This window comes from Akebia trifoliata, chromosome 15 (genome assembly GCF_017979445.1).
Source record: "Akebia trifoliata isolate Shusen 1 chromosome 15, ASM1797944v1, whole genome shotgun sequence".
In the NCBI taxonomy this organism is placed as follows: Eukaryota; Viridiplantae; Streptophyta; class Magnoliopsida; order Ranunculales; family Lardizabalaceae; genus Akebia; species Akebia trifoliata.
Window position 1 is genome coordinate 3,955,800 of NC_141389.1, and position 22,512 is coordinate 3,978,311.

At 34.9% G+C, this 22,512-nt stretch overlaps 2 protein-coding genes across 2 annotated transcripts; both read left to right on the plus strand.

The window, feature by feature from the left end:
- The first annotated feature begins 8,269 nt into the window (after nucleotides 1–8,269).
- On the plus strand, nucleotides 8,270–10,567 carry LOC147383992 (glucan endo-1,3-beta-glucosidase-like). The gene is made up of 2 exons (XM_086426843.1): nucleotides 8,270–8,398; nucleotides 9,456–10,567. Exons 1-2 carry the CDS (start codon nucleotides 8,311–8,313, stop codon nucleotides 10,397–10,399), a joined length of 1,032 nt encoding a protein of 343 aa, XP_086282969.1. The 5' UTR covers nucleotides 8,270–8,310; the 3' UTR covers nucleotides 10,400–10,567.
- Nucleotides 10,568–14,409: 3,842 nt separating this feature from the next.
- LOC147383993 (galactokinase-like) lies at nucleotides 14,410–17,963 on the plus strand. Its single transcript, XM_086426711.1, has 6 exons — nucleotides 14,410–14,944; nucleotides 15,498–15,592; nucleotides 15,722–15,804; nucleotides 16,598–16,732; nucleotides 17,104–17,238; nucleotides 17,628–17,963. Exons 3-6 carry the CDS (start codon nucleotides 15,775–15,777, stop codon nucleotides 17,661–17,663), a joined length of 336 nt encoding a protein of 111 aa, XP_086282837.1. The 5' UTR covers nucleotides 14,410–14,944; nucleotides 15,498–15,592; nucleotides 15,722–15,774; the 3' UTR covers nucleotides 17,664–17,963.
- Nucleotides 17,964–22,512: the final 4,549 nt, after the last annotated feature.

The window sequence follows — 22,512 nt, forward strand, 5'->3', positions numbered from 1 at the left end:
ATAGATAAAATATAGATCAACAAACCTCAAATCAATAGCAATGATATATATTGTCGCTATATATTAAAAACAAAATAATTCATGTAATGATCATCCAAGAATTTTCAATAATTTTAGTTTTCTACAATTTAGTGTACATTTAATGTAAGGCAAAAATTATTTGTAATTCGAAAAATTAACTAATGTCGATTTTCGTTAACAAGATCAGCCTTTCTCACCCTTTTTATTAGAATGAGAGAAGACGAAGTTGAAGTTGTTGACACCAAAATTTTGAACTCTCAAATGCCCCCATCATTACTTTTCAACTTAATACAATCAGGGACATATTGGTCCAAAACCAAGAAAATTGCAATCCAAATTCCAATAATAAGGTTTTTCAAACTCACAAAAATATCCTTTTTCTATGTAATCTTAAAAATCTTTTTAATTAATGTAGATGCACAAATTTTGACTATCTCGAGATTTGTGACAACACCTAGCGATCTTTGCCTTCAATGCTTTTAGGTGTTCCTATAACAACATCTCTCTGATGCTCAAGTCAGATTTAAGAGAAATAGTATAGGATTTTTAAGGGAGAAGAGCATGTACCTTTTAGTACGTAGGGACAAAGGCCATGATTTTCTTTCTTGGGGGAGGGGGGGGGGACAAATGATAATTAATTTGTTATGATGAAGTGCTTGAAAATGATTGATTTAGGAGAGAAAATTCAAGTTCATTTGATTAAAATGTTGAAGAAAAAAAGCATTTACGACATTTATCATTAGTCTCTGAGAAAAGACCATGTCAATGGCCAATCTTATCAGTTTTTTAAACTTCGCCTGTATACCAAATATTCACCAAAAGCCCAAATGCCCCTTGACTTTGATCTTTTCTAATTTACTAATTCAAAATGATCTTAATACGCTTCAACTTAAAACCAAAATCTTTTTTATGTCTCTTCCCAAAAGTAGTCATTTATGCCTTTTGGGTATTTTTACCCGCTCTGCAACCTTAAAATTGATATATTAAATAAGATAGAATATTTTAAGAAGAAAATGATGGGCTTTTTTGTCAAAAAATATTAGGATTTTTTTACAATGAATTAAGGCGAGATACGAAGTGGTGAAATAAAGATGAGGTTAAATAAAGTAAACTTAATTTAATATAAAGATAGAAGAGCTTGAAATGGGTTAAGCCTTACTAACATATTAAGATTTTAAGCCGTACTAGGTTGTGTTGTAGAATTTTATCACTACCTATGTATTTATAGGGTTTGAATCCTAAGATCTTTTTTGATCCTCTTTCCAAGTCCATCTTAAATCGTTTTAGTAGGCTGTGTTTTATTGGTGTGGACACATGATTTATTCAATTTTGAATATATCATCCACTTTGGGGGATTTTGGAGTCGCCACCATTCATATTTGTAATGAGCGTGAATAGTCACCCGAATTACATTTTTTTGAAAAAAATATGATAATTTTGGCATTCTGGTGACTCTCGTACGGATATGGCTCATTTGGTCCAACTTTTGATTTTAGGTAAGGGGGTTCATTTTATAAAGTAGGGAAGGTGTTAGGCACCCTACTCCATCCACCATGGTGGTAACCTCGGATTCGATCCATTTTTGAAAATAAAAATAAAATAAAATAAAATCAAAAAATCCGATATGTGTCCTCAAGTATGAGGGACTTTAATATTGATTCAAACCATTGAGGGCAAAGCCATTGGTGGTGTATGTGTAGGTATAGAAAGGGGGAGAAGTAGAAGATGAAAGTGGAGAGGTAAGAAGGGGGATGATTCTTGTCCAAAGTTCACCTTGTTCTTCTTGACCTTCTTTGATTTTCCTTGACTTACTTGAGAGAGTTGAGAGTTGAGAGAAAATTAAGAGTTGAATATTGAGGGTTGAGAGTTGAGAATAGAAATTTTTTTTAAATGAAACTTTTTTCAAATTTTCATTAGGTAGTGAGGGTTGAGAATGAGGAGGGTTTTATAGAGTTTGAGAGTTATTTTAGGGGTAAGATGAGGTGAAATATTGGGAGAATAGAGAATGGCATGAGTTTTGAAGTTGGGGGGTATGAAATTAGGAGTTGGGAGGGTAAATTATGTAATGGAGGTAAATGGGTTGTGTTTTAATCCAAATGGTTTGGATCTTACCCAAACCATTTGGGTGGGGTATTTGGTGAGGTGAGATGATGGGTGTTTAAGAGGGTGATTGTAATTGAGTAGTGTTTGGTTTAAGAGAATGGAGGGTGTAAGAGGGTGGTTGGAAGGGTGAGGGAGATGGTGACATATGACAAGATGTGTGGAAATTATGAGTTTAAATTTAATTGATGGGAAAGAATGAGTGTTTGATTTGAGAGGAGGGGTATATGTTTAGGTTGTAGAGATGGGTTTGTAGGTAATGATAAAGGTAGATTAGGAGAAGGTGATGGTTGGTTAGTAGGGAGTGCTGATAGTAGGTTAGGGGGGTGTGGGTTAATGTGATTTTTTTAGAGAAAAATTATTTGAGTAGTTAATTTTTTAGAGAAGGAGATGGGAGTTGGTGGTTTGATGAGGGAGGTGAGATGGGGTGATGACATGTATCATTTTTGATGAAAAAGTGATGACTGATTTGATGAGGAAGGTGAGATGGGGTGATGACATGTGTCATTTTTGATGAAAAAGTGATGATTGATTTGATGTGGGTAGTAGTTTGTGGGTTAGGGTTAATGGGTTGGATATGAATAAGAGCTTAGGGGTATTGGGCTTGGGTTTTAGGAAGGGTTTTAGATTTTAGGAATTGGTTGGAGTCATTTTGGATTAGGTTTTCAAGTGTGGGTATGCTTTAGGTGATGTGGGATTAAATTTAGGTTAGGGGTTAAGGTGAAAAACGCATTTTATGTGTGTTGCGGGTTCGTGGGCTTCGAATATTTTGATTCGGGAATGGAGCGGTGAGGTTGTGGAAAGTGATGAGTATACCAAGTTTTATTTTGCATTTATTTATCTTTTAAGGGATTTTGGGGATCATTGGATTGATCAAAACGCCACATGTTGGCAAATCGGGCCTTTTAGGCCCGTTGGTGAATTTATCGAAAAATCGAGTATTTTTGCTTTGTGAGCAGAGCGGTGGAGGTTGGAAAGGTACAGGGTAGGTCAAGTCCTTCTGGTGGGGCGACTAGACTACTAAGAGGTCTCAGGGGCCTTGGTTCGATCAAAATGCCATATATTTTGAATGATTCGGGCTTTTGAGGCCCGTTAGCCAATTTTATTGAAAGATTGTTGTTTTTAAGCCCTTTCGAGTGGGGGCTCGTTCAAATTGGAGTGTCTACAATTAGGAATGTATGTAGTCTAGATTCCATTATTTTTATCCATTTCTATTTTGGGGCTATTCCCCCTAAAATAGAGATCTTCCGAATTTGTCTCTACCATATCTTTGATTTTCAGGGATTTGATTGACCAATCCTATCTGTCATGTGTCCAATTCTATTTTTTCGACCATTCAAGGTTTACCCCTTTTAGGGATGTGATCCATCTTATCTGAGAGCACTTGCTTCAATGGACTCAGATACAAAACCTTAGACCCTTTTAATCTTTCCTGATCCCAATGTGCCACATGTCAACTTCTAATGCCATATGAAAAATATACCCCACAATCAATATTTTAAATTACAAATTGTCCCTTAAGATATATGTGCCTTTGCACATGCCACTTTCTAGTTATAATAGTAATAGTAATAGAATAAAGATATATTTTAGACCATCCAACCAAGGGCGGAGCTAGGTTTGATGATTTAAAGACCCCTTTACATTTGATAAATATTTGAGATACCCTTGAGTTTTTAATTGGATGACAGCCCCTCTGACCTTGTTTGGGGCTTGCAATGTGACATATTTTTGTATTAAATCAGATAAACAGATTAATGTTTGTTTTAAATAAAAGAATAACATTTTAGAGCATTAATTGAGATATAAATGTGACATGGTTTGAGATGTGGTCACCATTCTCTTTAGATGTGCACGATTCAGACTCGATTGTTGTCATTAGAGTCACGAACTAGAGAAGTGTCCAATTCCTATAATAACATACAGTTTTTATGTGCACGTTTTGGTTGGAGATTAAATACATTGGATTGCATGCTATGTAGAAAATGGTTTGTTTAGGAGTTCGATGTGTTTCAAATGCCTACATCACTTGATCTTGATTCTTCTTCTTCTTATTATTATTAGCATTTGTGTTTTTGTAATTTAAAAATATTAATTAAGGTGATTTTGAAGATAACATTATTTAGTTTAATAATTTTAAAAAATTTGCTAGTTTGGTCATTAATGGTCATGGGATAGTAATTTTATTTTGACAAAAAATTAAATTTAAATATCAGGGCCTTTTAGTCTTTCAAATTTTTATATTCACAAACACTTATTCAATCTTATCCTATTGTAATAATGAAGAAGAGGTCAAGATAAGGGATAATAAATAGAAGAGTCGGATTCGATGGAATCAAGAAATACACTCGATCTTGGTCATGTATATACAACATTTAATGGTTGGAGTTTTAAACCTCCTACAATAATACATATCTCGAGAAATTTTATATTTACGGGGTCTAGATGTTGTGTTATTTCTTAAGAGTCATGATAATCTAATGTCCCCCTCTGACATACACCCTGTCATAGAACCATAGATGTTTTGGCTCAGGATACATAAGAAAAGATTTATGGTTCTATGTATGTTGAGGCAAATGATCTACACTTTGGTAATGGGGGCATATGTTTGGCGGCGGGGGGGGGGGGGGGGGGGGGGGGGGGGGGGGGGGGGGGGGGGGGGGGCGGGGGCGGGGGCAGGGGGGGGGGGGGGGGCAGAAATGAATAATGATTTTCATGCCCTCCTTTAACATATGAACCCTCATCATAGAATCATAGATCATTTGCCTCGGGATATGCATAATTATAAATCTTTTTATGATTAATGATTTTTTATCATAAAAGGATTTTTGTTTGGGGGGGGGGGGTGGTTGCACAAATGAATAATGATTTTTGATGCCCTCCTCGAACATATGACCCCTCATCATAGAATCATAGATCATTTGCCTCGGGATATGCATAATCATAAATCTTTTTATGATTAATGATTTTTGATGCCCTCCTCGAACATATGACCCCTCATCATAGAATCATAGATCATTTGCCTCGGGATATGCATAATCATAAATCTTTTTACGATTAATGATTTTTTATCATAAAAGGATTTTTGTGTGTGTGTGGGGGGGGGGGGGGAGGTTGAACAAATGAATAATGATTTTTGATGCCCTCCTCGAACATATGACCCCCTACACCCTCATCATAGAACCATAGATCATTTCCTCGGGATATGCATAATCATAAATCTTTTTATTATGTATCCCGAGGAAATGATCTACAATTCTGTGATGGGGGCTTATGTTAAAGGAGTGTTAGATTATCATACTCTTTCTTAAATCTTAAGTCAACTAAATTCTCAATTTGTTTTTTGAGGATGAGTTCAAACTTTCTCAGGAACCTTTTTTTTTTGTTTGTTTTTGTTTTTTGTTTTTGGGACAATGACTATGAAGGACTCTTTACTGAGAATATGTACCGATTAGTCCCTTAGAAAAGAATACAAACCATTTAAGTCTCACTTAATAAAACATTCACCTATTAAGGATCTTTTGAAGATTTAAAAAAAAAATACCTAAAATACCCATTTAACCATTTTACAAAGTGATTTAATTTAAAAATATACCGAATCAAATAAAAAAAATTGACCAGTTTATTTGGCTATTAATTTTTTGTGAAAATAAACAAATAATTTTTATTTATTAAAATCTATGTATAAATTCAATTTAATTTTATTTGACTCATTTAAGTAGACTTGCTATTTTTTTAGTTGAATCAATTTGATGAACATTCAAGTTGAGTTTTAAAATAATATTTTAATTATTTAAAATTATTTATAATTTTTTAATAAATCTAATATACATAGATCAAATTAATTAGATGTTGATGATAATCATACTTATCTCCATCATCATCATCAATGTGAGTTAAAAAATGCTAATTTTGAGTAGAGAAAGCAAGGGATTTTTTTTCATTGTTATATGAGGGATGACCTTCATTAAGGATGTCATTAATTTTAAAATATGAAATTATTTCAAATATTCTCAAATAAACATGTTTCTCTAAACCTCAAAATTCGTTGAAAGGATAATTACGACATTTTTGTTTCAAAAATCATTTTTAGACCAATATTTGATAAAATAAGTACTAAAGAATTTATATTTTTTCAGAAAGAATTTTTTAGTACATATTTTCTAAAAATAGATCTTTGGGGTGATTGTCCTTTTTTTATTTTAGAATAATACTAAAGTGACTTCAGGTTGGAATCTTATATTGCACTTCTTGACATGAAAGTGTATGGGAACCATCATCTATGGTTCTTGTACACTACATGTGAAACAAAAAAAGAAGTGCGAAATGAGGTTCCAGGTTGAGGTCACGCGAGGACAACTCTTTTTTTTTAATATATATAAGTTGTGGGTCACGCAAAGTAATTTCTATATCTACCGTTACACCATTTTAATGGATTCTTTTAAATCTCGATTAAACTTTTGTACTTCATTAGTAGGGACGCCATCAATATTCCGTGCATATCCACCGTAAAACTCGGGTTTGGACCCATGTTTTAAAGACTTTTCAATTAAGTATCTGGCCACCTTTTGGTGGACAATTCATCTACCAACATTCCAACCCGATATCCAAATACCCAATAGACCTGATCCATTTTAGTAATACTTGGTCCTCCCTTAGCCATGTTGCTTGGTTTGTGGATTAGAATTCAGATATTTTTGGTTGGTCACTCTAGATTGAATCCGTTTGTAGGTTAGGCAGAGATAATTTGTTGGGAAAATTACTTAAAAGGACTCTCGTGGAGGGATTTAATTCTAAATAATCCCAAAATCTTGACCATTAGCTTGACCGGACATTTAGTAAATTTTTTATTTCTTAATGGTCCCTCATTACTAGCGAACTCACCGTTTCCTAAGTTATTATTGAATTCATGACCACTTTTTATTTATTGTTGAATTGGACGCTTTTTTATTTAGTTTCGAGTTCACATTTTTTACTATCGAACTAGCCATTATTTATTGTTGAACATGACACTGGTAAAACCTACCCATTTTTAATTTTCTAATTTTTTCGACTGAAATATATTTCAACTCAAAAGAACTATTCTTGATCTATTTTCATTTAAAAATTAAGAAAAAAAAAAGAAAAACAAAATGCAAAACCCTAGTTTTTTACATACCTTCTTCAAAATATTTGAAAAAACCCTTAAAAATGACTTTTACTTCTATCTTAAATCCTTCACGACAGAATGGAGTCTTTGAAACTCGATTGAGATGTTAAAAATCCAATTTTTTTAGATGAAAATGACGAATTCAAACGATTAAGGCATTTAATCATGAGAAATGTGGGAGATGAGATCCATGGACTGTTCAAAAAAAATAAAAAAAAGTTTACTAAATGAACTATTAAGAGATTGTCCAAACTTAGGGACTATTTAGAAAAAAGTCAGTCCGCTATGGTCCTTTAAGTAATTTTCCCTTTGTTTATTTGTTTATTTTTTATTTTTTAGGATTATTAATTCTATTCAATGATTGGTTCGATTTGATCTAGCCAGTAGGAATGCATCTAATAGCACGGGTCCCACTTAGAAGACTATTAATATTAATCTTGTACTATTGTCGGTTCTTGACTTCCATTGACTTGGATTTTTCTCCATCTCCATATAATTGTTAGGTCGATTCTTGACTGCAATGAACAAATCAAATTAAGGCGGCCCAAATGATCAAATACATGGCTAGATATCCTCACACTCTAATTTTGTTTTTTAGGTGATCCCATTGGCAGATTTGAACCATCAATAGTTGGCTATTCATGATACAGCCTCGATCACCACGGATTGAACTTGATTGATGAATCGAATGGACCACATGTATGGCGTGCAAAGGTAGTATTATTCTCAATGCTCCGAAGGAGTATTGAAAATTGTAACCAAACATAAATACAATAAAGAATTCAAGGCCCATACTTTTCGAAATGGAGAGAAAAAAAGGGATAGGTATCAAAGACTTGACCATATATGGATGGATAGAAATGCATTAAGTAAAGTGGTGATTAAGATGGTGAAGGTTGTAGTTTCTATGGAGTGTTTGACTAGTAAGTGGTGTGGAACCACTTATCTCTTTAATGTTGGACCCATTTCTCTCCCTATATAAAGGGTTCAAAGAGTTGGTGGTGATGAGATATATAGATAATTGTAGCTTCTTCTTCTAAATGGCTACATTTTATAATACTAACAACCCTTCCATGGCTGCTATGGTTCTTCTTCTAGGGCTGCTAATGGCATGCTTAGAATTGAAAAGTCTCTCTCTCTCTCTCTCTCTCTCTCTCTCTCTCTCATATATGTTTATGTCACTATTTGGTGTGGAGTCGCAATCCAAAGAGGCATTCCTTTCCTATAGCAATGTCTACGTGGCATGTTTTGGCTGAAGATTAAATACATCGTGTTGCATGCAATATAGAAAACAGCTTGGATAGGAGCCCAATGTATTTTAAAGTCCAACCAAAACGTTCCTATAGCAACATACGATGTCTACACGCATGTTTTGGTTGGAGATTAAATACATTTTTTTGCATGCACTACAGAGAACGGCTTGGATAAGAGCCCAGTGTGTTTTAATCTCCAACCAAAATGTGTCAAGTAGACACCATTCCTATTCTATAGGAACGAAAGACCAGTTATAGCTTTACTAACCCTTCTCGGCACACCATATGGTGGAGGGAAAACCAGTTATAACTGGTACACCCCAATACTCGGGGTAACCTCTAAAACAAGTTTTCCTACCACACAATGTGCCTAGAAGTCATTAGTCACAGCAGGAGTATGACCCAACAATCATACTATAGCTTTTTATATTTATAAATTTTGATAATTGATATTTTCTATCCAAAATATTTGACATTTTTTTCATTATGGGTTTGGAATACATTTTGGACGTATTGCTAAAGCCATTGACAAAAGAAATGTTCAAATCCAACAGCTAAAAATTGCTAACCCAGGATTAAATCTCATAAATGTGTTTATTGCCATTGACATAGTGAAGGCAGGATTATAGACAAAGTATTTCTGTGACTCATGAAAAATATATGACTTGTGTGAAAATACATGATCCTGACCATGTAAACACGAAATCCAATGGTTGGGATTTATGTGTATCCTAATAATACATATGTCGGAGATACTTATTTCAAGGACAAGTAACAACCACAGTATTTTATGTTTAAATGTTTGGGGTCATGTGTTTTTTCACCTAAGTCATTATTCATGAGTCAAGGGAACCTAGCCCATATATATGTGTACTCTGATACATTTTTATTGGGAATTCAATGTTTTCTAATTCTTCGCTGATTTGATGAAGGTGTACAATCCATCGGAGTTTGTTACGGAAGGCTAGGGAACAATTTACCATCACAACAAGAAGTTGTCGAACTATATCGATCAAGGAACATAGCAAAGATGAGAATTTATGATCCAAACCAAGGAACTCTACAAGCCCTTAGAGGATCCAACATTGAAGTCATACTTGGTGTGCCAAATCCAGACCTTCAACGTCTAGCATCTGATGCTTCCGCCGCTAATACCTGGGTCCAGAGAAATATAAGGGACTATTCTAATGTAAGATTCAAATACATTGCTGTTGGTAATGAAGTAAATCCTAGAGACCCGAATGCTGCAAATATCTTGCCCGCAATGCGAAACATTTATAATGCAATTGTATCAGCTGGCCTACAAAACCAAATCAAGGTGTCAACCGCAATTGACACAAGTCTTCTTGGAGAATCCTTTCCACCATCGGCAGGTGCCTTCAGAGCCAACGTGCGATCATTTATCGACTCAATCATAGAGTACTTAGTAATCAACCAAGCGCCACTTTTAGCCAATGTGTACCCTTACTTCAGTCACGTCGATAATCCATCAAGTGTCCCTCTTGATTATGCTTTATTCAGATCTAACATATCTAATCAAGATGGTCAATTTGAATATCAAAATCTCTTTGATGCTCTTGTCGATGCTCTCTACTCTGCTCTAGAAAAGGCCGAGGGATCAGCTTTAGAAATTGTTGTATCGGAGAGTGGATGGCCTTCCGCTGGTGGTGCTGCTGCATCAGTCAACAATGCACAAACCTACAACCAGAATTTGATCAACCATGTGAAAGGAGGTACACCGAAGAGGTCGGGAAGGCCTATAGACACTTATGTGTTTGCCTTGTTCAATGAGAATCTCAAGGACGCAGGGATTGAGCAAAATTTTGGACTCTTTTTTCCAAATAAACAACCTGTGTATCCAATCAATTTTAGTTAATTAAGAGAAAGATTAACGTGTATTAGTGTAAGAATAAGAACTGTCTTATCTATGGCCGCAAGCCTATTAAAGGGCTAGTTATCTTGATAAAGTGATAATACTTGATAATGTCATGGTATCTTAGTTTTGTCGATTGGATTTTGAGTTGGATTCGTATTGAATTGGCATCGATCTGCTATGAAATTTTAATATATCAAGACCTCTTAGGGTAGTCTATTTTCATGAATGTTTAAAAAAAAATTATGTTTGGGTAATTTGGACTATATTCACTATAGTGTGATTCTAATCAGATCACACCATAGTCACAAAATTCTCCAAAAATTTCCCAAAAATTCATAAAAGTCTATATAGAATTCAACCGATTAGATTGTTCAATCGATAAATTGATTGATGATTTATCAATTAATTGGCAAATATGGTAACATTTTTATCCTTTAACCTCAAAATGCCTTCTTCTTTAACCTTAAAATCTCAAGAACAAACGAAGAGACAGATTTTGTGAAGAAACAAAAATAACATCATTTGTACAAATTAACATCATTTTATCTAAACGAAGGTGGTCTAGTGGTTTAATACCCTCCCCCCCCCCCCCCCCCCAATCCTCTTATTTGACCCATTGACTTCGAATCTTGACTCTTGACTAAACACAATTCTGATCCAAGTCCTTCATGTTGTCAGATCTTGGGTCGGGTGAATATTGGGCGTTGATCACTCTTAGCCCCACCAAATAATTGAATCCGGCTGTTAGATATCACTAATCATGATGTTTTTTGTGATGTTAGTACCTTGAATCATATTGGTGGTAGGGTTTAGATTAATAGAAGGAATTGTACACCAGGGACTGTACACAAATTTTATTACTATCTGTTCTAGGATCAAGTTCGCCTTTCGACGGATTATATATCATAGCAAATTGGGCTACAACTCAGTCGGGTTGGGTGGTTTGGAGATCCTGCACCCAACCCACAAATGACAAACCCCAACCTGTGTCGTGCCCAACCCCACCCCAGGCATGAAACTCTCAACCCAAGCCCAACGCAAGTCAGGTAGGCTCATTCCTCATTAATATTAGATAATTTAGTAATGATAATGACTTATATAAAATAAGTGGTATGTAAAGATAAAATATAAAATTTACAATTATTTGTCGTAGAAGTATATTTCAAAGTTCACAGACATTAACTTATAAGCAAATGTTAATAAAAAGATGATAATTAACTAAATTCAAAAATTCGGGCAATTTGGGCAACCTGACGTCTATGCTCGAACCCAACCCTGTTTGGTTCAGTCAATATTTTTAAATATTTTTGCCCAAACTCAGGCCCCAATTCTAGCAAGTTATGCCGAGACCTAACCCAAGGTCAGGTTGAATCCATTGGGTTCGGGTTTTCATTACATGAAAAAGGGGTAAATTTGACACCAAGGACCATCAAAATTAACCCCCTTTTCACTTAATGTTAATTAAAGAGTCGAGTCGAATTTATACTTTTCTTTTCACTTAGTATCGGTCTGCCAAAGTTGCAATCCTAATAGCAAAGTCTTATGATTGGAGTGAGAGATATTTATATTTTTCTTAGAGGAAGTGTAATCGAGAGATTGTAACCTTAGTTTTCATAGAAATAGTGAAAAGATCTCATCAATGCCGACCGATAAAATATTTGTGTCGTGTTCTTTCTTTAGATCTGATTTGCATTAATTTTTTATATTGTTTGTTATGATTATTTGTGGCGTAAAATTTTCAACTATTTTGGGTGTAAAAGGATCATGTAATCACTACGTCATATTGCGGATTTGGCGACGCCTAATTGCGCTAAAAACGACTGCTAAAGGCAGTCGTTAATTGCGATAGTTGTGAACCGTCGTTTAAGCGTCGTTTCAACAAAATAAGTAAAATTTGGGGTGCCAATAGCCACTCTAACAAATTTTTTTTTAAATTATTTTCAGACCGTATCTCTCTCGCTCGGTTCTCTCTCTCTCGCTGCTTGTATCTCACTCTCACTCTCGCTCTCTCTGTCGAATCCGTCGCTCTTCTCACTTTCTCTCGAATCTGTTTGTTACTCTCTCTCTCGAATCGATCTCTCTCTTACTCGAAGCTATCCCGATTTCAATAAGTTTGAAGTCGTCTTCTTCTAAGTTTCGATCTAGAAGGTAAATGGTCGGAGTTTGATCGAAAGACCTGCGCTCGATCTCTCTCTACAGAATCTGTGATTTTGATCGAAGGTTTTAGTGATTTAGAGCAGAATCGATCGGAGTTTGATCGAAGGTTTTAGTGATTTGTTCGATCTCCCTCCCTTTGCTTGGTTTGTGATCGAATCTTCAGGTATGTTAAAGTTTTTATTGAATCTCTGATTTTCCTTGATTAATTTAGGGTTTCAAATGTTTTCTTCAATGTTAAAGCATGTTTTAGGGTTTGGTTATGGAGTTTTATATCATGATCTAGCTGTTATATCTCTTTAATTTCAGTTTTGAACATGAGTTCTTGCCTTTCTTACACTTCTTTAAGCTCAATTTTAGATCTGATTATCTTTCATATTTATCAATTTGAGATCTGAATATGCCTCTTTTTCTGAAAATTTTAGAAGATCCATTACTTTTTTCAATTTTGTGAGAATAAATTGAATTTGATCTGCATTTGTTTCAGGCTCAAGAAAATGTCTTTGATTTGCAAGTATTCTTGTTTTGATGATTTGTGTGATTTTATTTCTTTTTTTTTTTTTGTTGAAGGAGGTCCTTTGTGTTTATAGAAGCTAAGGACCCTGGACTCCTAATAATTTTATTATCTGATTTATTTTTTCACAAATTTGATACAGCTCCATCGGTCTCTGATGGAATTTTTCCTTTGTAGTTGATCTTTCACTTCTTTAGCATAAGAAAGGTTGAGGTTATGCTATGGATCTGTTGTGATAAAGAACTTGATTATATTTAGGATCCACCGATTTGATCTACACATTAAGACTTGATCAAGATTAGAGATTTCCAGTCTCTTTATTTGATTAATTTTTCTCAGAAGGAATTATTATTTTTAAATATTCTGCATTTTTTTATGGCTCAAGAGAATTTCTGCATATAACTTATACTTTCCCTGAAGTGGTTTTACTTAGATCTGATTACTAGAGTTGCATATAGAAATTTGAATCTTAGATCTAGCAATTTAAGATTGTTTTGCTCTTTTTGTCATTCTCTAAGTGATGTCTAGATCAATGTGACTGCACCAGTTGAATTCTCCACTATATTCCATAATCCTTCACTTTCCAAATGTCTTATTCTCTCTTTTATCTCTCTCTCTTTCTCTCTTTTTATAGAAATGAAGAATTGCCTTGTGATTTACAGCTTTCAGATTTAAAATTGTGGTATCTGGTTCTCAGGTCCCTTGATATTGAAACAAAATGCCCATTATCCTTTTCATGGGTGGGCCCTTGTTCACAATTAACTGATTCTGACATGGACACATAAAATTCTTTACCTTGCCCCAGCCTCATAGCTATTTTATTATCAGCTGAATGATTTTGCTGTTATGAACCACTCTGTCAAGGTTGTGTGTATATCTATTCATTTATACCTTTAGTAATGAATGTTAGGCATAAGAGTCAAAGTTAACATCCGAGTATCTCACATTTATCAGAATCACTATAAATCAAATGGATGTAGTGAAAAACTAGAATTGGGGTGCTATTAAGATGTCAAGTTAAGGAGGGATCTAGTTGTTTTTTACGAGTACCACTGGTAAGGACAAAGGAGGTCTCTGGATAAAGAGGAATATAAATAAAAACCGTCAATTAGTTTTTGCATCAGTAACCATACGAATTGGTGCCAACCTGGCTGAGAAGCTTACTTTGAAAAAGCACAACTTTTTGTATAATTTGATTCAACTTGGCCAAAATGCTCACATGATCAAATAGTATTGCTGCCACTTGACAATGATGAACCGGCCAAGTAGCATCTGAGCCAAAATTTAAAATCCTGTTGAAGAACAAAAGTTTGTCTTAGATATGACATGTATTCTTAACTTTCATGTATGCTATTTGATTTCTTTGATGTATTTGGCTTGTACTTCTTGTACTAGATGCTCTCAGTCATTTAGGCTGGTGTCCACACGCAATATTACACCAAGTGTATTTGCTCTATTATGTTGTCCAAGGTTGGTGAACCTTTCACCGACAGTTTATACATGCCGTTGCTTGTGTAGTTGCATCAAGTTATGGAGCTTGGTGTATAGATCAAGTTATGGGCTTCTTTGTTAGATATAGTTTTATAGATAAACAAATAGATGCAAATTTGTGCTTCTTTATTCATATTCAGTGTTTGGATTCTGGTGTGACAATAGACCACTACAACTTCATTTTACTAGCTTATTTAGTTCATCAGTATATGACCTACCCTAAGATTTCAGGAACTTCAACCTACCATAAGCCTATATGGTCAAACCAGCAATTACCAAGGCCAGAGATGGAGCAATCATAGTGCCATTCCTTGCACAATGTAGGCTAATTTGGAGTTAAGGCAGGACATAGGAAGGTGGTTTACATAATCAATGATATGGTATTAGTAAGTACCATTTACAAACTTGCTTGTATTACAAAAATTAGGATTTATGTAAGATTAAAATACATGTGAACTTGAACAAGCGTGTTGTACACAACTTTCTCTCTACACGTGCATTCCACGTGCCATTTGCTTGTATGTTAAAAACGAAAGATCCACAAACATCGGCGTAAGCCACTCCATTTTAGTCAACTTTTCTTCTGGAATTTTTTCACTCACCGATCACTTTTGCTCATTTAATACACATGGCGTCATGCCATTGGTTCATCAGCTTAGCACATAACTTTCAAAACAGCAAATCTCTGTTCAAAATAGTAGGTTCGTCACCCAGCATCACATATCATACTTTGGCCCACCATCATACCCATCCTAACCATTGAAATAGTGGACCCTACCCAGAAAATCAACAAGTTTGCTGGCTTCATCACAGGTATTATTATAACAAAATAATATTCTTGTGGTTGCCATATAGTTCACATTGATTTGTGCAAGGTAGCGAGAACTGTCAAGGATTGCTGAATATCCTTGCTGATAAAAACTGGTATGTGTTCTGCAGATACAAAGGATTTCATGAATTCACTAAATCCAAAGGACTAGATGTTGGTGTACCAGTTGGCCTTGATATACTAGTTGATGGGATAGTTCCTACAGGTATTGTTCCCTGCAATTTTGTGCATAATGACAACTTTGCCGCTAATTACTGCACTATTGGGTATTGCTTTTTCTTTCTTTTTTTTCTTATGAGAAAAATCAAAGTTACGTGACATCTTGTTCATGTAGGGTCTGGATTATCAAGCTCGGCTGCTTTTGTTTGCTCTTCTACCATCGTTATAATGGCTGCTTTTGATGCAAATTTCCCAAAGGTGTTCAGCCTTTCCTTTTAAGTTCTACAAAAGTATTTTAGTCCGTTGTTTGGCTGTATTAAGTTTACAAATTTATGATTCAAAATGACCAATAACAGACCCCCACTTGCATATGGATTTCATGTAGCCAAATCCATGTGAATTTAGTAACATGTACTTCATTACTTTTCTAGATTTCAGAAATAAATTTTTAGCATATTTGCAGCTTATATTTTATTTGAATAGCAGAAATTTCCATTTGCAAGACGATAGCTTCTTGTAGATTGAGATAAGGAAAGTAGAGCTTGGATTTAAAGAGGGTAATGACCTAAATTATAGATGAACATATTTATAGGAAAAGTTGAGCTGATCTATTTTTTGAACTCTTTTCTAGATTTAAGTTGAGCTGTCTTGTAATGACACGAGTCACTTAAGTTCAATGATCCCAACTCCTTCCACCAATAACACCACGTGTAATTAAGAGAGACTTTTTTGCCTTTATTTCGTGTGACTCGTTTTTTTTTTCCTCACACAATTTTTCCACATAGTCCTCACAGACTCCTCAGTGTTTGCCACGTCAAATATAGAAAGTTTTGTTTTGCAACTAATAAGTCTACTTGTATAAATTAGAAATGTCATTCAATTATTATGGATCCCAGATTTCTCTGAACTCTGCTGAGCAAATTTTTATTTTTATTTTTTAAAACATGATCGAAGGTTTTGGAAGTTGAATGGCTATCTTACTTTCAGCTATTGTTGTTTTTGTACTGTGTTCTGATTCCAGTTACAATGTGGTTCCTGAACATTTCTGCAGATTGTGCTTGGTATAAAGCTGGGAATGAAACCAGAGGAGGCAATTTCCAAAGTGAAAACTCTCTCTGATGTTGAGGGTTTATGTGTATCTTTTGCGAGTAATCGTGGCTCTTCTGATCCTGTCCTGGCTGTCAAGGTATTTCTCTTGCAGAACTTGAATATTTCTCTTGTATTTTTTTTTTCAACTTAAAGAGTTCCATATCACGGTTCAATGACACTGTAAGTGACCATTCATAAATTTTTACTTCCAACGAGTTACCTTATAAGGCACCAGTCATTACATAGTCAGAATCGGGATTCTATGATGGCATGTTGTTAGTTTTTTAACTAATTGATTATGCTGCTTAAATTTTTTTATTAGTGTGATCATGTTCGATAAATTTGTGTTAAAAGGGAAGAAGGAAAAACAAGAACTTCACACTTTTTGACCATTTAGTGTATGCATATATTTTAAATCTATATAGCATTACACCATACATCAAGTTATCACTTTTCTGTATGTTACAGGAATTTTTGAATGAGGAACCATATACAGCTGAAGATATTGAGAAAATTATAGAGGAAAATCTCCCATCAGTCTTGGGTAATTCTCCATCTTCGTTGGAAGTTCTAAAGGCTGCCAAACATTTTAAGTTATTCCAGGTAATTCCTTAGTTTTGGGTTCTGTTTTGCAAAGATGGTTCTATATCATATCTTATGATGGATGCATTGATTTCTTCAACTTGCTTGCTCTTACTCTACATATCAGTTTAATATATTCTACCATAACTCTAGTTTTTATTCGCACAAGATTAGTTTGATTGTAATCATGATTCATGTTGAGGTATCTGTAATAAGAAATCACTCACAAATCCTGATAACCAGAAATAGATCAGAGTAACATCGAGTTGCATCATAAATCTGAATTTTCCCTCGAGCATTTAATGCTATGTGAACTAAGCATAATAGTCTTTGTCGTTGCTGCTTTTAGACAATGATGATGACTATGTCTTTTCTGATTGAGCTTTTTTGGTGTTGTTTTGTTTGCCCAGAGGGCTGCAGATCTTGGAGGGAAGTTCCACACTTGACATTGAAGCTTCAGATACCACTAGTAAGGAAAAAAAAAAGATTTCAATATTATTTCCTTCATTTTACTTTATATTTTGAAAACTTAATGATGATTTTGGGGTGAAGAATGAGTTCATTAAATATACCTTCCAAGTTGCAACAACAATGTCAACCCTTATTTATTAAAACCAAACCTACATGAAGATGAGCAGTTATATATGTTAATATTGAAGTTCTTTTAAATTTTATGGTTCATTCTAGTGTTCATTTCCAGAGCCCTTTTTTGGCATTTCATTCAGAGCACAAAGAAATGTTTCTTTTGAGTAGATAAGAACACTTTTAAGGCTCTGAAAGTAGCAATTCCCTATGCAGTTTTTCCATGTAATTGTGTCAAGAATGTGATTTAATTGGTAGTTAGATTTGCATAGTTTTTGTCAAAGTTGGTTTAGATTTGCATAATGTTTCTAGATTTATCGCTTTGTAGACTAGAATTTAGATGGCTAGTTACATTTGCATAATTGGTAGTTACAAATATAGTTAGTGTTATGAAAGTTGAAGATGAGGGGTATTTGGGTCTTTTCATGTTGTTAGTTGGGGTCTAGGTCATCAATTTCAAAATATAAGGGTATCTCCAATATTCAGCAACATGTGAGGGGGTTGGTGTAAAATATTTTTTTCTTTTAAAAATACCCTATAGCGACGGTCACTGACCGTCGCTATTTCCTCATTTGACCGTCGCTATATCCTATTTTTACTGTAGCAGCAGTCGTTTTTTTCCGACTGTCGAAGACAGTCGCTTTTTTCCGACTGCCCAGGACAGTCGTGTTTTCCGACTGTTTTAGGCTGTCGCAATTAAAAAACCACTCCTTTTAAAACGACTCCATTTACGACTGTAGGGGCAGTCGTTTTTGGCGAATTATGGCGTAGTGAATCCTAATGAACCTAAAAGAGTGTAACATCCCATTGAAAGATTTAAACAATAAAAAGTGGGTCCTTCCACTATATGGCCTCATAGACCAAATGCATTGTATACAAAGGAGTGCATCATCCTCAATGCTCCAAAGAAGTACAGAATATATTATATAAAGTCTAATTAAACATAAATAAAATAAGAGTCGTGACAGACTCGAAAACTGTAGATGCGGTCTCCTTGGAATATAAAAGTGCATCTGTCTATGGGAACTATAGTTATGTATCCTAGGAAAGCACATCTACGGTTTCCAAGTCTGTCACGTTAAGTAAGTCGATTGAGTTGCCAAGTGGTTAAGTCAGATTATCGGTACTCATAAAATAAAAGACTTCTAGAGCGCAAGACTTTTCAAAATGGACAGCTGTGAAAATTATGATGATGAAAGTCTTAGTAGGCGTTTGGATAGGACTCCTTGGCTGCTTCTGACTCTTGCAGGGAGTTAGAAGTCGTTTGGATGAACAACTCCTTCGAAGAGTTACTCCGTGCAAGAGCAAGAAATTACTCTTTGTGAAGAAGTCGAGAAAACCTGTTTCTCAAAACTCATCTTGTGGGGAGTCAAAATCTAACAGTTCGTTTTACCAAAATACCCTTAACTTTATTAATTTTCTATGAAAATATTCCTAATTCATTTGCCATTAAATCAAACGAAAGAAACATTTATTAATATTTATTTTTTTTTTTAATTTTGAGTATAATGGATTTAAACACATTATATTAATATTTAATATTTAAAATATTATATTAATATTTATTATATTATATTATATTAATATTTAATATTTAATATTTAAAATATTATATTATATTATATTAATATTTATAGTTAAAATGTCAAAAACAATATAGTTTGAAGGCATACTATGACACTAAAAGACAGTCTGTCAATTTTTTTTTAAATTTTGAGTATAATGGATTTAAACACATTATATTAATATTTAATATTTAAAATATTATATTATATTATATTAATATTTATTATATATATTATATTAATATTTATTATATTATATTATATTAATATTTATAGTTAAAATGTCAAAAACAGTATAGTTTGAAGGCATATTATGACACTAAAAGACAGTTTGTTAATTTTTTTTTTTAATATTATGTCATATTGTCAAAAACAGTCTATCAAATTTTTTAAAATTTTGAGTATAATGAATTTAAACATATTATATTAATATTTAATATTTAATATTTAAAATATTATACTATATTATATTAATATTTATAGTTAAAATGTTAAAAACAGTATAGTTTGAAGGCATATTATGACAGTAAAAGATAAAAAACAGTAATTGGTATAATATAAGGGTATTCTGGTCTTTTTTCTAGAAGTCATGAGAAGTCAGTATGCTTCCCAAATAGACTTTCAACACAAAAGTACTTCTGCCAGTACTTCACAGAGTTGATTGTCAAACGCCCTTTCTGCACAGAATTACTTTTCCAACTCCTCCATAGAGTACGTCAACTCATGTTCTTTGGAAGAGTAGTTCTGCTCCTGGTATCCAAACAAGCCCTTAGTTTCTATGGGGTGATTGACTGGGAAAGTGTTAATTTTGGACCTCTCAATATCTCTCTCTCCTTAGTGGAGATGAAATTTGTAATAAATATAAAAAAAAAAAGAATTACAGATATAGAATGAGAAAAGAAAGGGAATCAGAGGAGATATTTGGTGTAATTATCCATACCTTTATTGAATGAGAACTTGGCCATTTATAGGCCTACAGCGGGAAAAGCAAACAACAACTAATCACTAGAATTCAGGAACCACAATGCTAAGAAAATGGAGTCAGGTACTGAAGACATGAACCCTCAAACATAACTACCTCCACTAATTTATTCGCACTACCTGACATGAACCCTCAAGCATAACTACCTCCACTAAATAATCAACTAATGGATTGGACTTGGTCTTCATATGACCTAGACAGTATGATCTGGCAAGGCATATGACTTGGCAAGCCACAATGTATACGTATCAATCCCTCCCACTAAAAATATCCTTGTCCTCAAGGATAAAATCAGGGTACGTCTTTAAGAAGCGCCAAAGATTTTCCCACGTTGCATCTTCCTGGGTTGTGCCAGCCCATTTCACAAGAACTTCGGTTTTCAAACGGTAGGTGCCTTTTTTGATGATGCGGCTGTCCAGAATTGTTTCAGGTTGGGGAAGAATGGACAAGTTTCAGTAACTCGGGGAAGATTCGAAACAACCGAAGTTCTTGGCCCCAATTGCTTTTTTAAAAGACTTACATGGATTACATCATGGATTTGAGAACCACTAGGCAGTTCTAGCTTGTATGCAACAGCTCCAACGCGAGCGAGAATTTTAAATGGCCCGAAGAAGCATGGGGCTAATTTAAGAGAGCTACGAAATGCCACGGATTTCTGACGATATGGCTGGAGCTTAAGGAACACGTAGTCCCCGACGTTAAAAACAACCTCGCGCCTATGCTTATCTGCTTGTGTCTTCATTCTGTCACGGGCAACAATCAGATGATGATGCAAATCTTGCAAAATGTCTTCCCTAGCACGAAGACAGGCATCAATAGCTTGAACTCGAGTAGTTCTTGGCACATATGATAGCAAAGTCGGTGGAGGTATCCCATATACTGCCTCAAATGGTGAAACTTTTGTGGATGAGTGAATGGTTGTATTGTAACTGTATTCAGCCCACGGAATCCAATCAATCCATTTATTGGGCTGTTCACTCGTGAAACAACGAAGATATTGTTCCAAGGTTCGGTTCACCACTCCGTCTGTCCGTCCGTTTGAGGGTGATAACTGGAGCTCATCTTAAGTGTTGTGCCCTGTAGCTGGAACAAAGTCTTCCAAAAATTACTAAGAAAGATTTTATCTCTATCGCTAACAATGGAGGCTGGTATCCCATGTAAACGAACAACTTGACTCACAAACACCTTGACCACGGTAAGAGCTGTATAAGGATGTTTAAGAGGAATAAAGTAAGCATATTTTGTTAAACGGTCGACCACTACCATGATAACGGTGTGACCTTGAGAGGAACGCAGCCCTTCCACAAAATCCATCGAGATATCGGTCCAAACTCGATCAGGAAGAGGCAAGGATTGAAGAAGACCTGTTGGCATTTGACAATCATATTTGCAACGTTGACAGACATCACAACCACGTATATATTCCTTCACTGATGTATGCATTCCGGGCCAAGTAAAACTGTCCTTCAGGCGGCTGAGTGTCTTATGGAAGCCAAAGTGGCCACCCGTTGATGAAGAATGGCCTTCATTTATTACAGCTGGAAGTAAAGAAGAAGTGGGACTCAAGAGAAGCTTCCCATTTTTAAGCCAAACCCCATCACGTCGAACATAGTTTTGTTGACTTGAGTTAGATAACTGGGAGTAATATGGATCAGTAGAAACTTCTTGTTGCAATTGGCCCCACCAATTCGCTATAGGTAGAGAGATAGCAAAAAATTGACACTCAGCCATGCGAGAAAGGGCATCGGCTCCTTGATTTTTGGTTCCTTTTTTGTACTGTATAATGTAATCATATCCCAAAATCTTTGGCAACCATCAAGTCTGCGCGGGTGTTGTGATTCTCTATTCAAGCAAATATTTCAAACTTCTGTGGTCTGTTTGAATAATGAAAGGATTACCTAAGAGATAAGGTCGCCATTTACGCACGACTTTAATAATAGCCAACATTTCCTTTTCATACGTTGAAAGAGTCAAAGCTGCCCCTTTGAGGGCTTCACTGAAAAATGTGATGGGGCGATTTTGTTGTGATAATATGGCTCCGATTCCCACCCCGCAAGCATCGCATTCCACCATAAAAGGTAATGAAAAATCTGGGAGTTGTAGCACCGGAGGAAAGGTGAGTGCTTCTTTCATTTTGGTGAAAGCTGTGTTGGATTCTATAGTCCA

Coding starts and splice junctions, on each gene's coding strand:
- LOC147383992 (XM_086426843.1), top strand. CDS start 8,311: ATGGCTACATTTTATAATACTAACAACCCTTCCATGGCTGCTATGGTT. Junction 8,399..9,455: donor GGCATGCTTAGAATTGAAAA/GTCTCTCTCTCT, acceptor GATTTGATGAAG/GTGTACAATCCATCGGAGTT.
- LOC147383993 (XM_086426711.1), top strand. CDS start 15,775: ATGGCTGCTTTTGATGCAAATTTCCCAAAG. Junction 16,733..17,103: donor ATCCTGTCCTGGCTGTCAAG/GTATTTCTCTTG, acceptor TGTATGTTACAG/GAATTTTTGAATGAGGAACC. Junction 17,239..17,627: donor AACATTTTAAGTTATTCCAG/GTAATTCCTTAG, acceptor TTGTTTGCCCAG/AGGGCTGCAGATCTTGGAGG.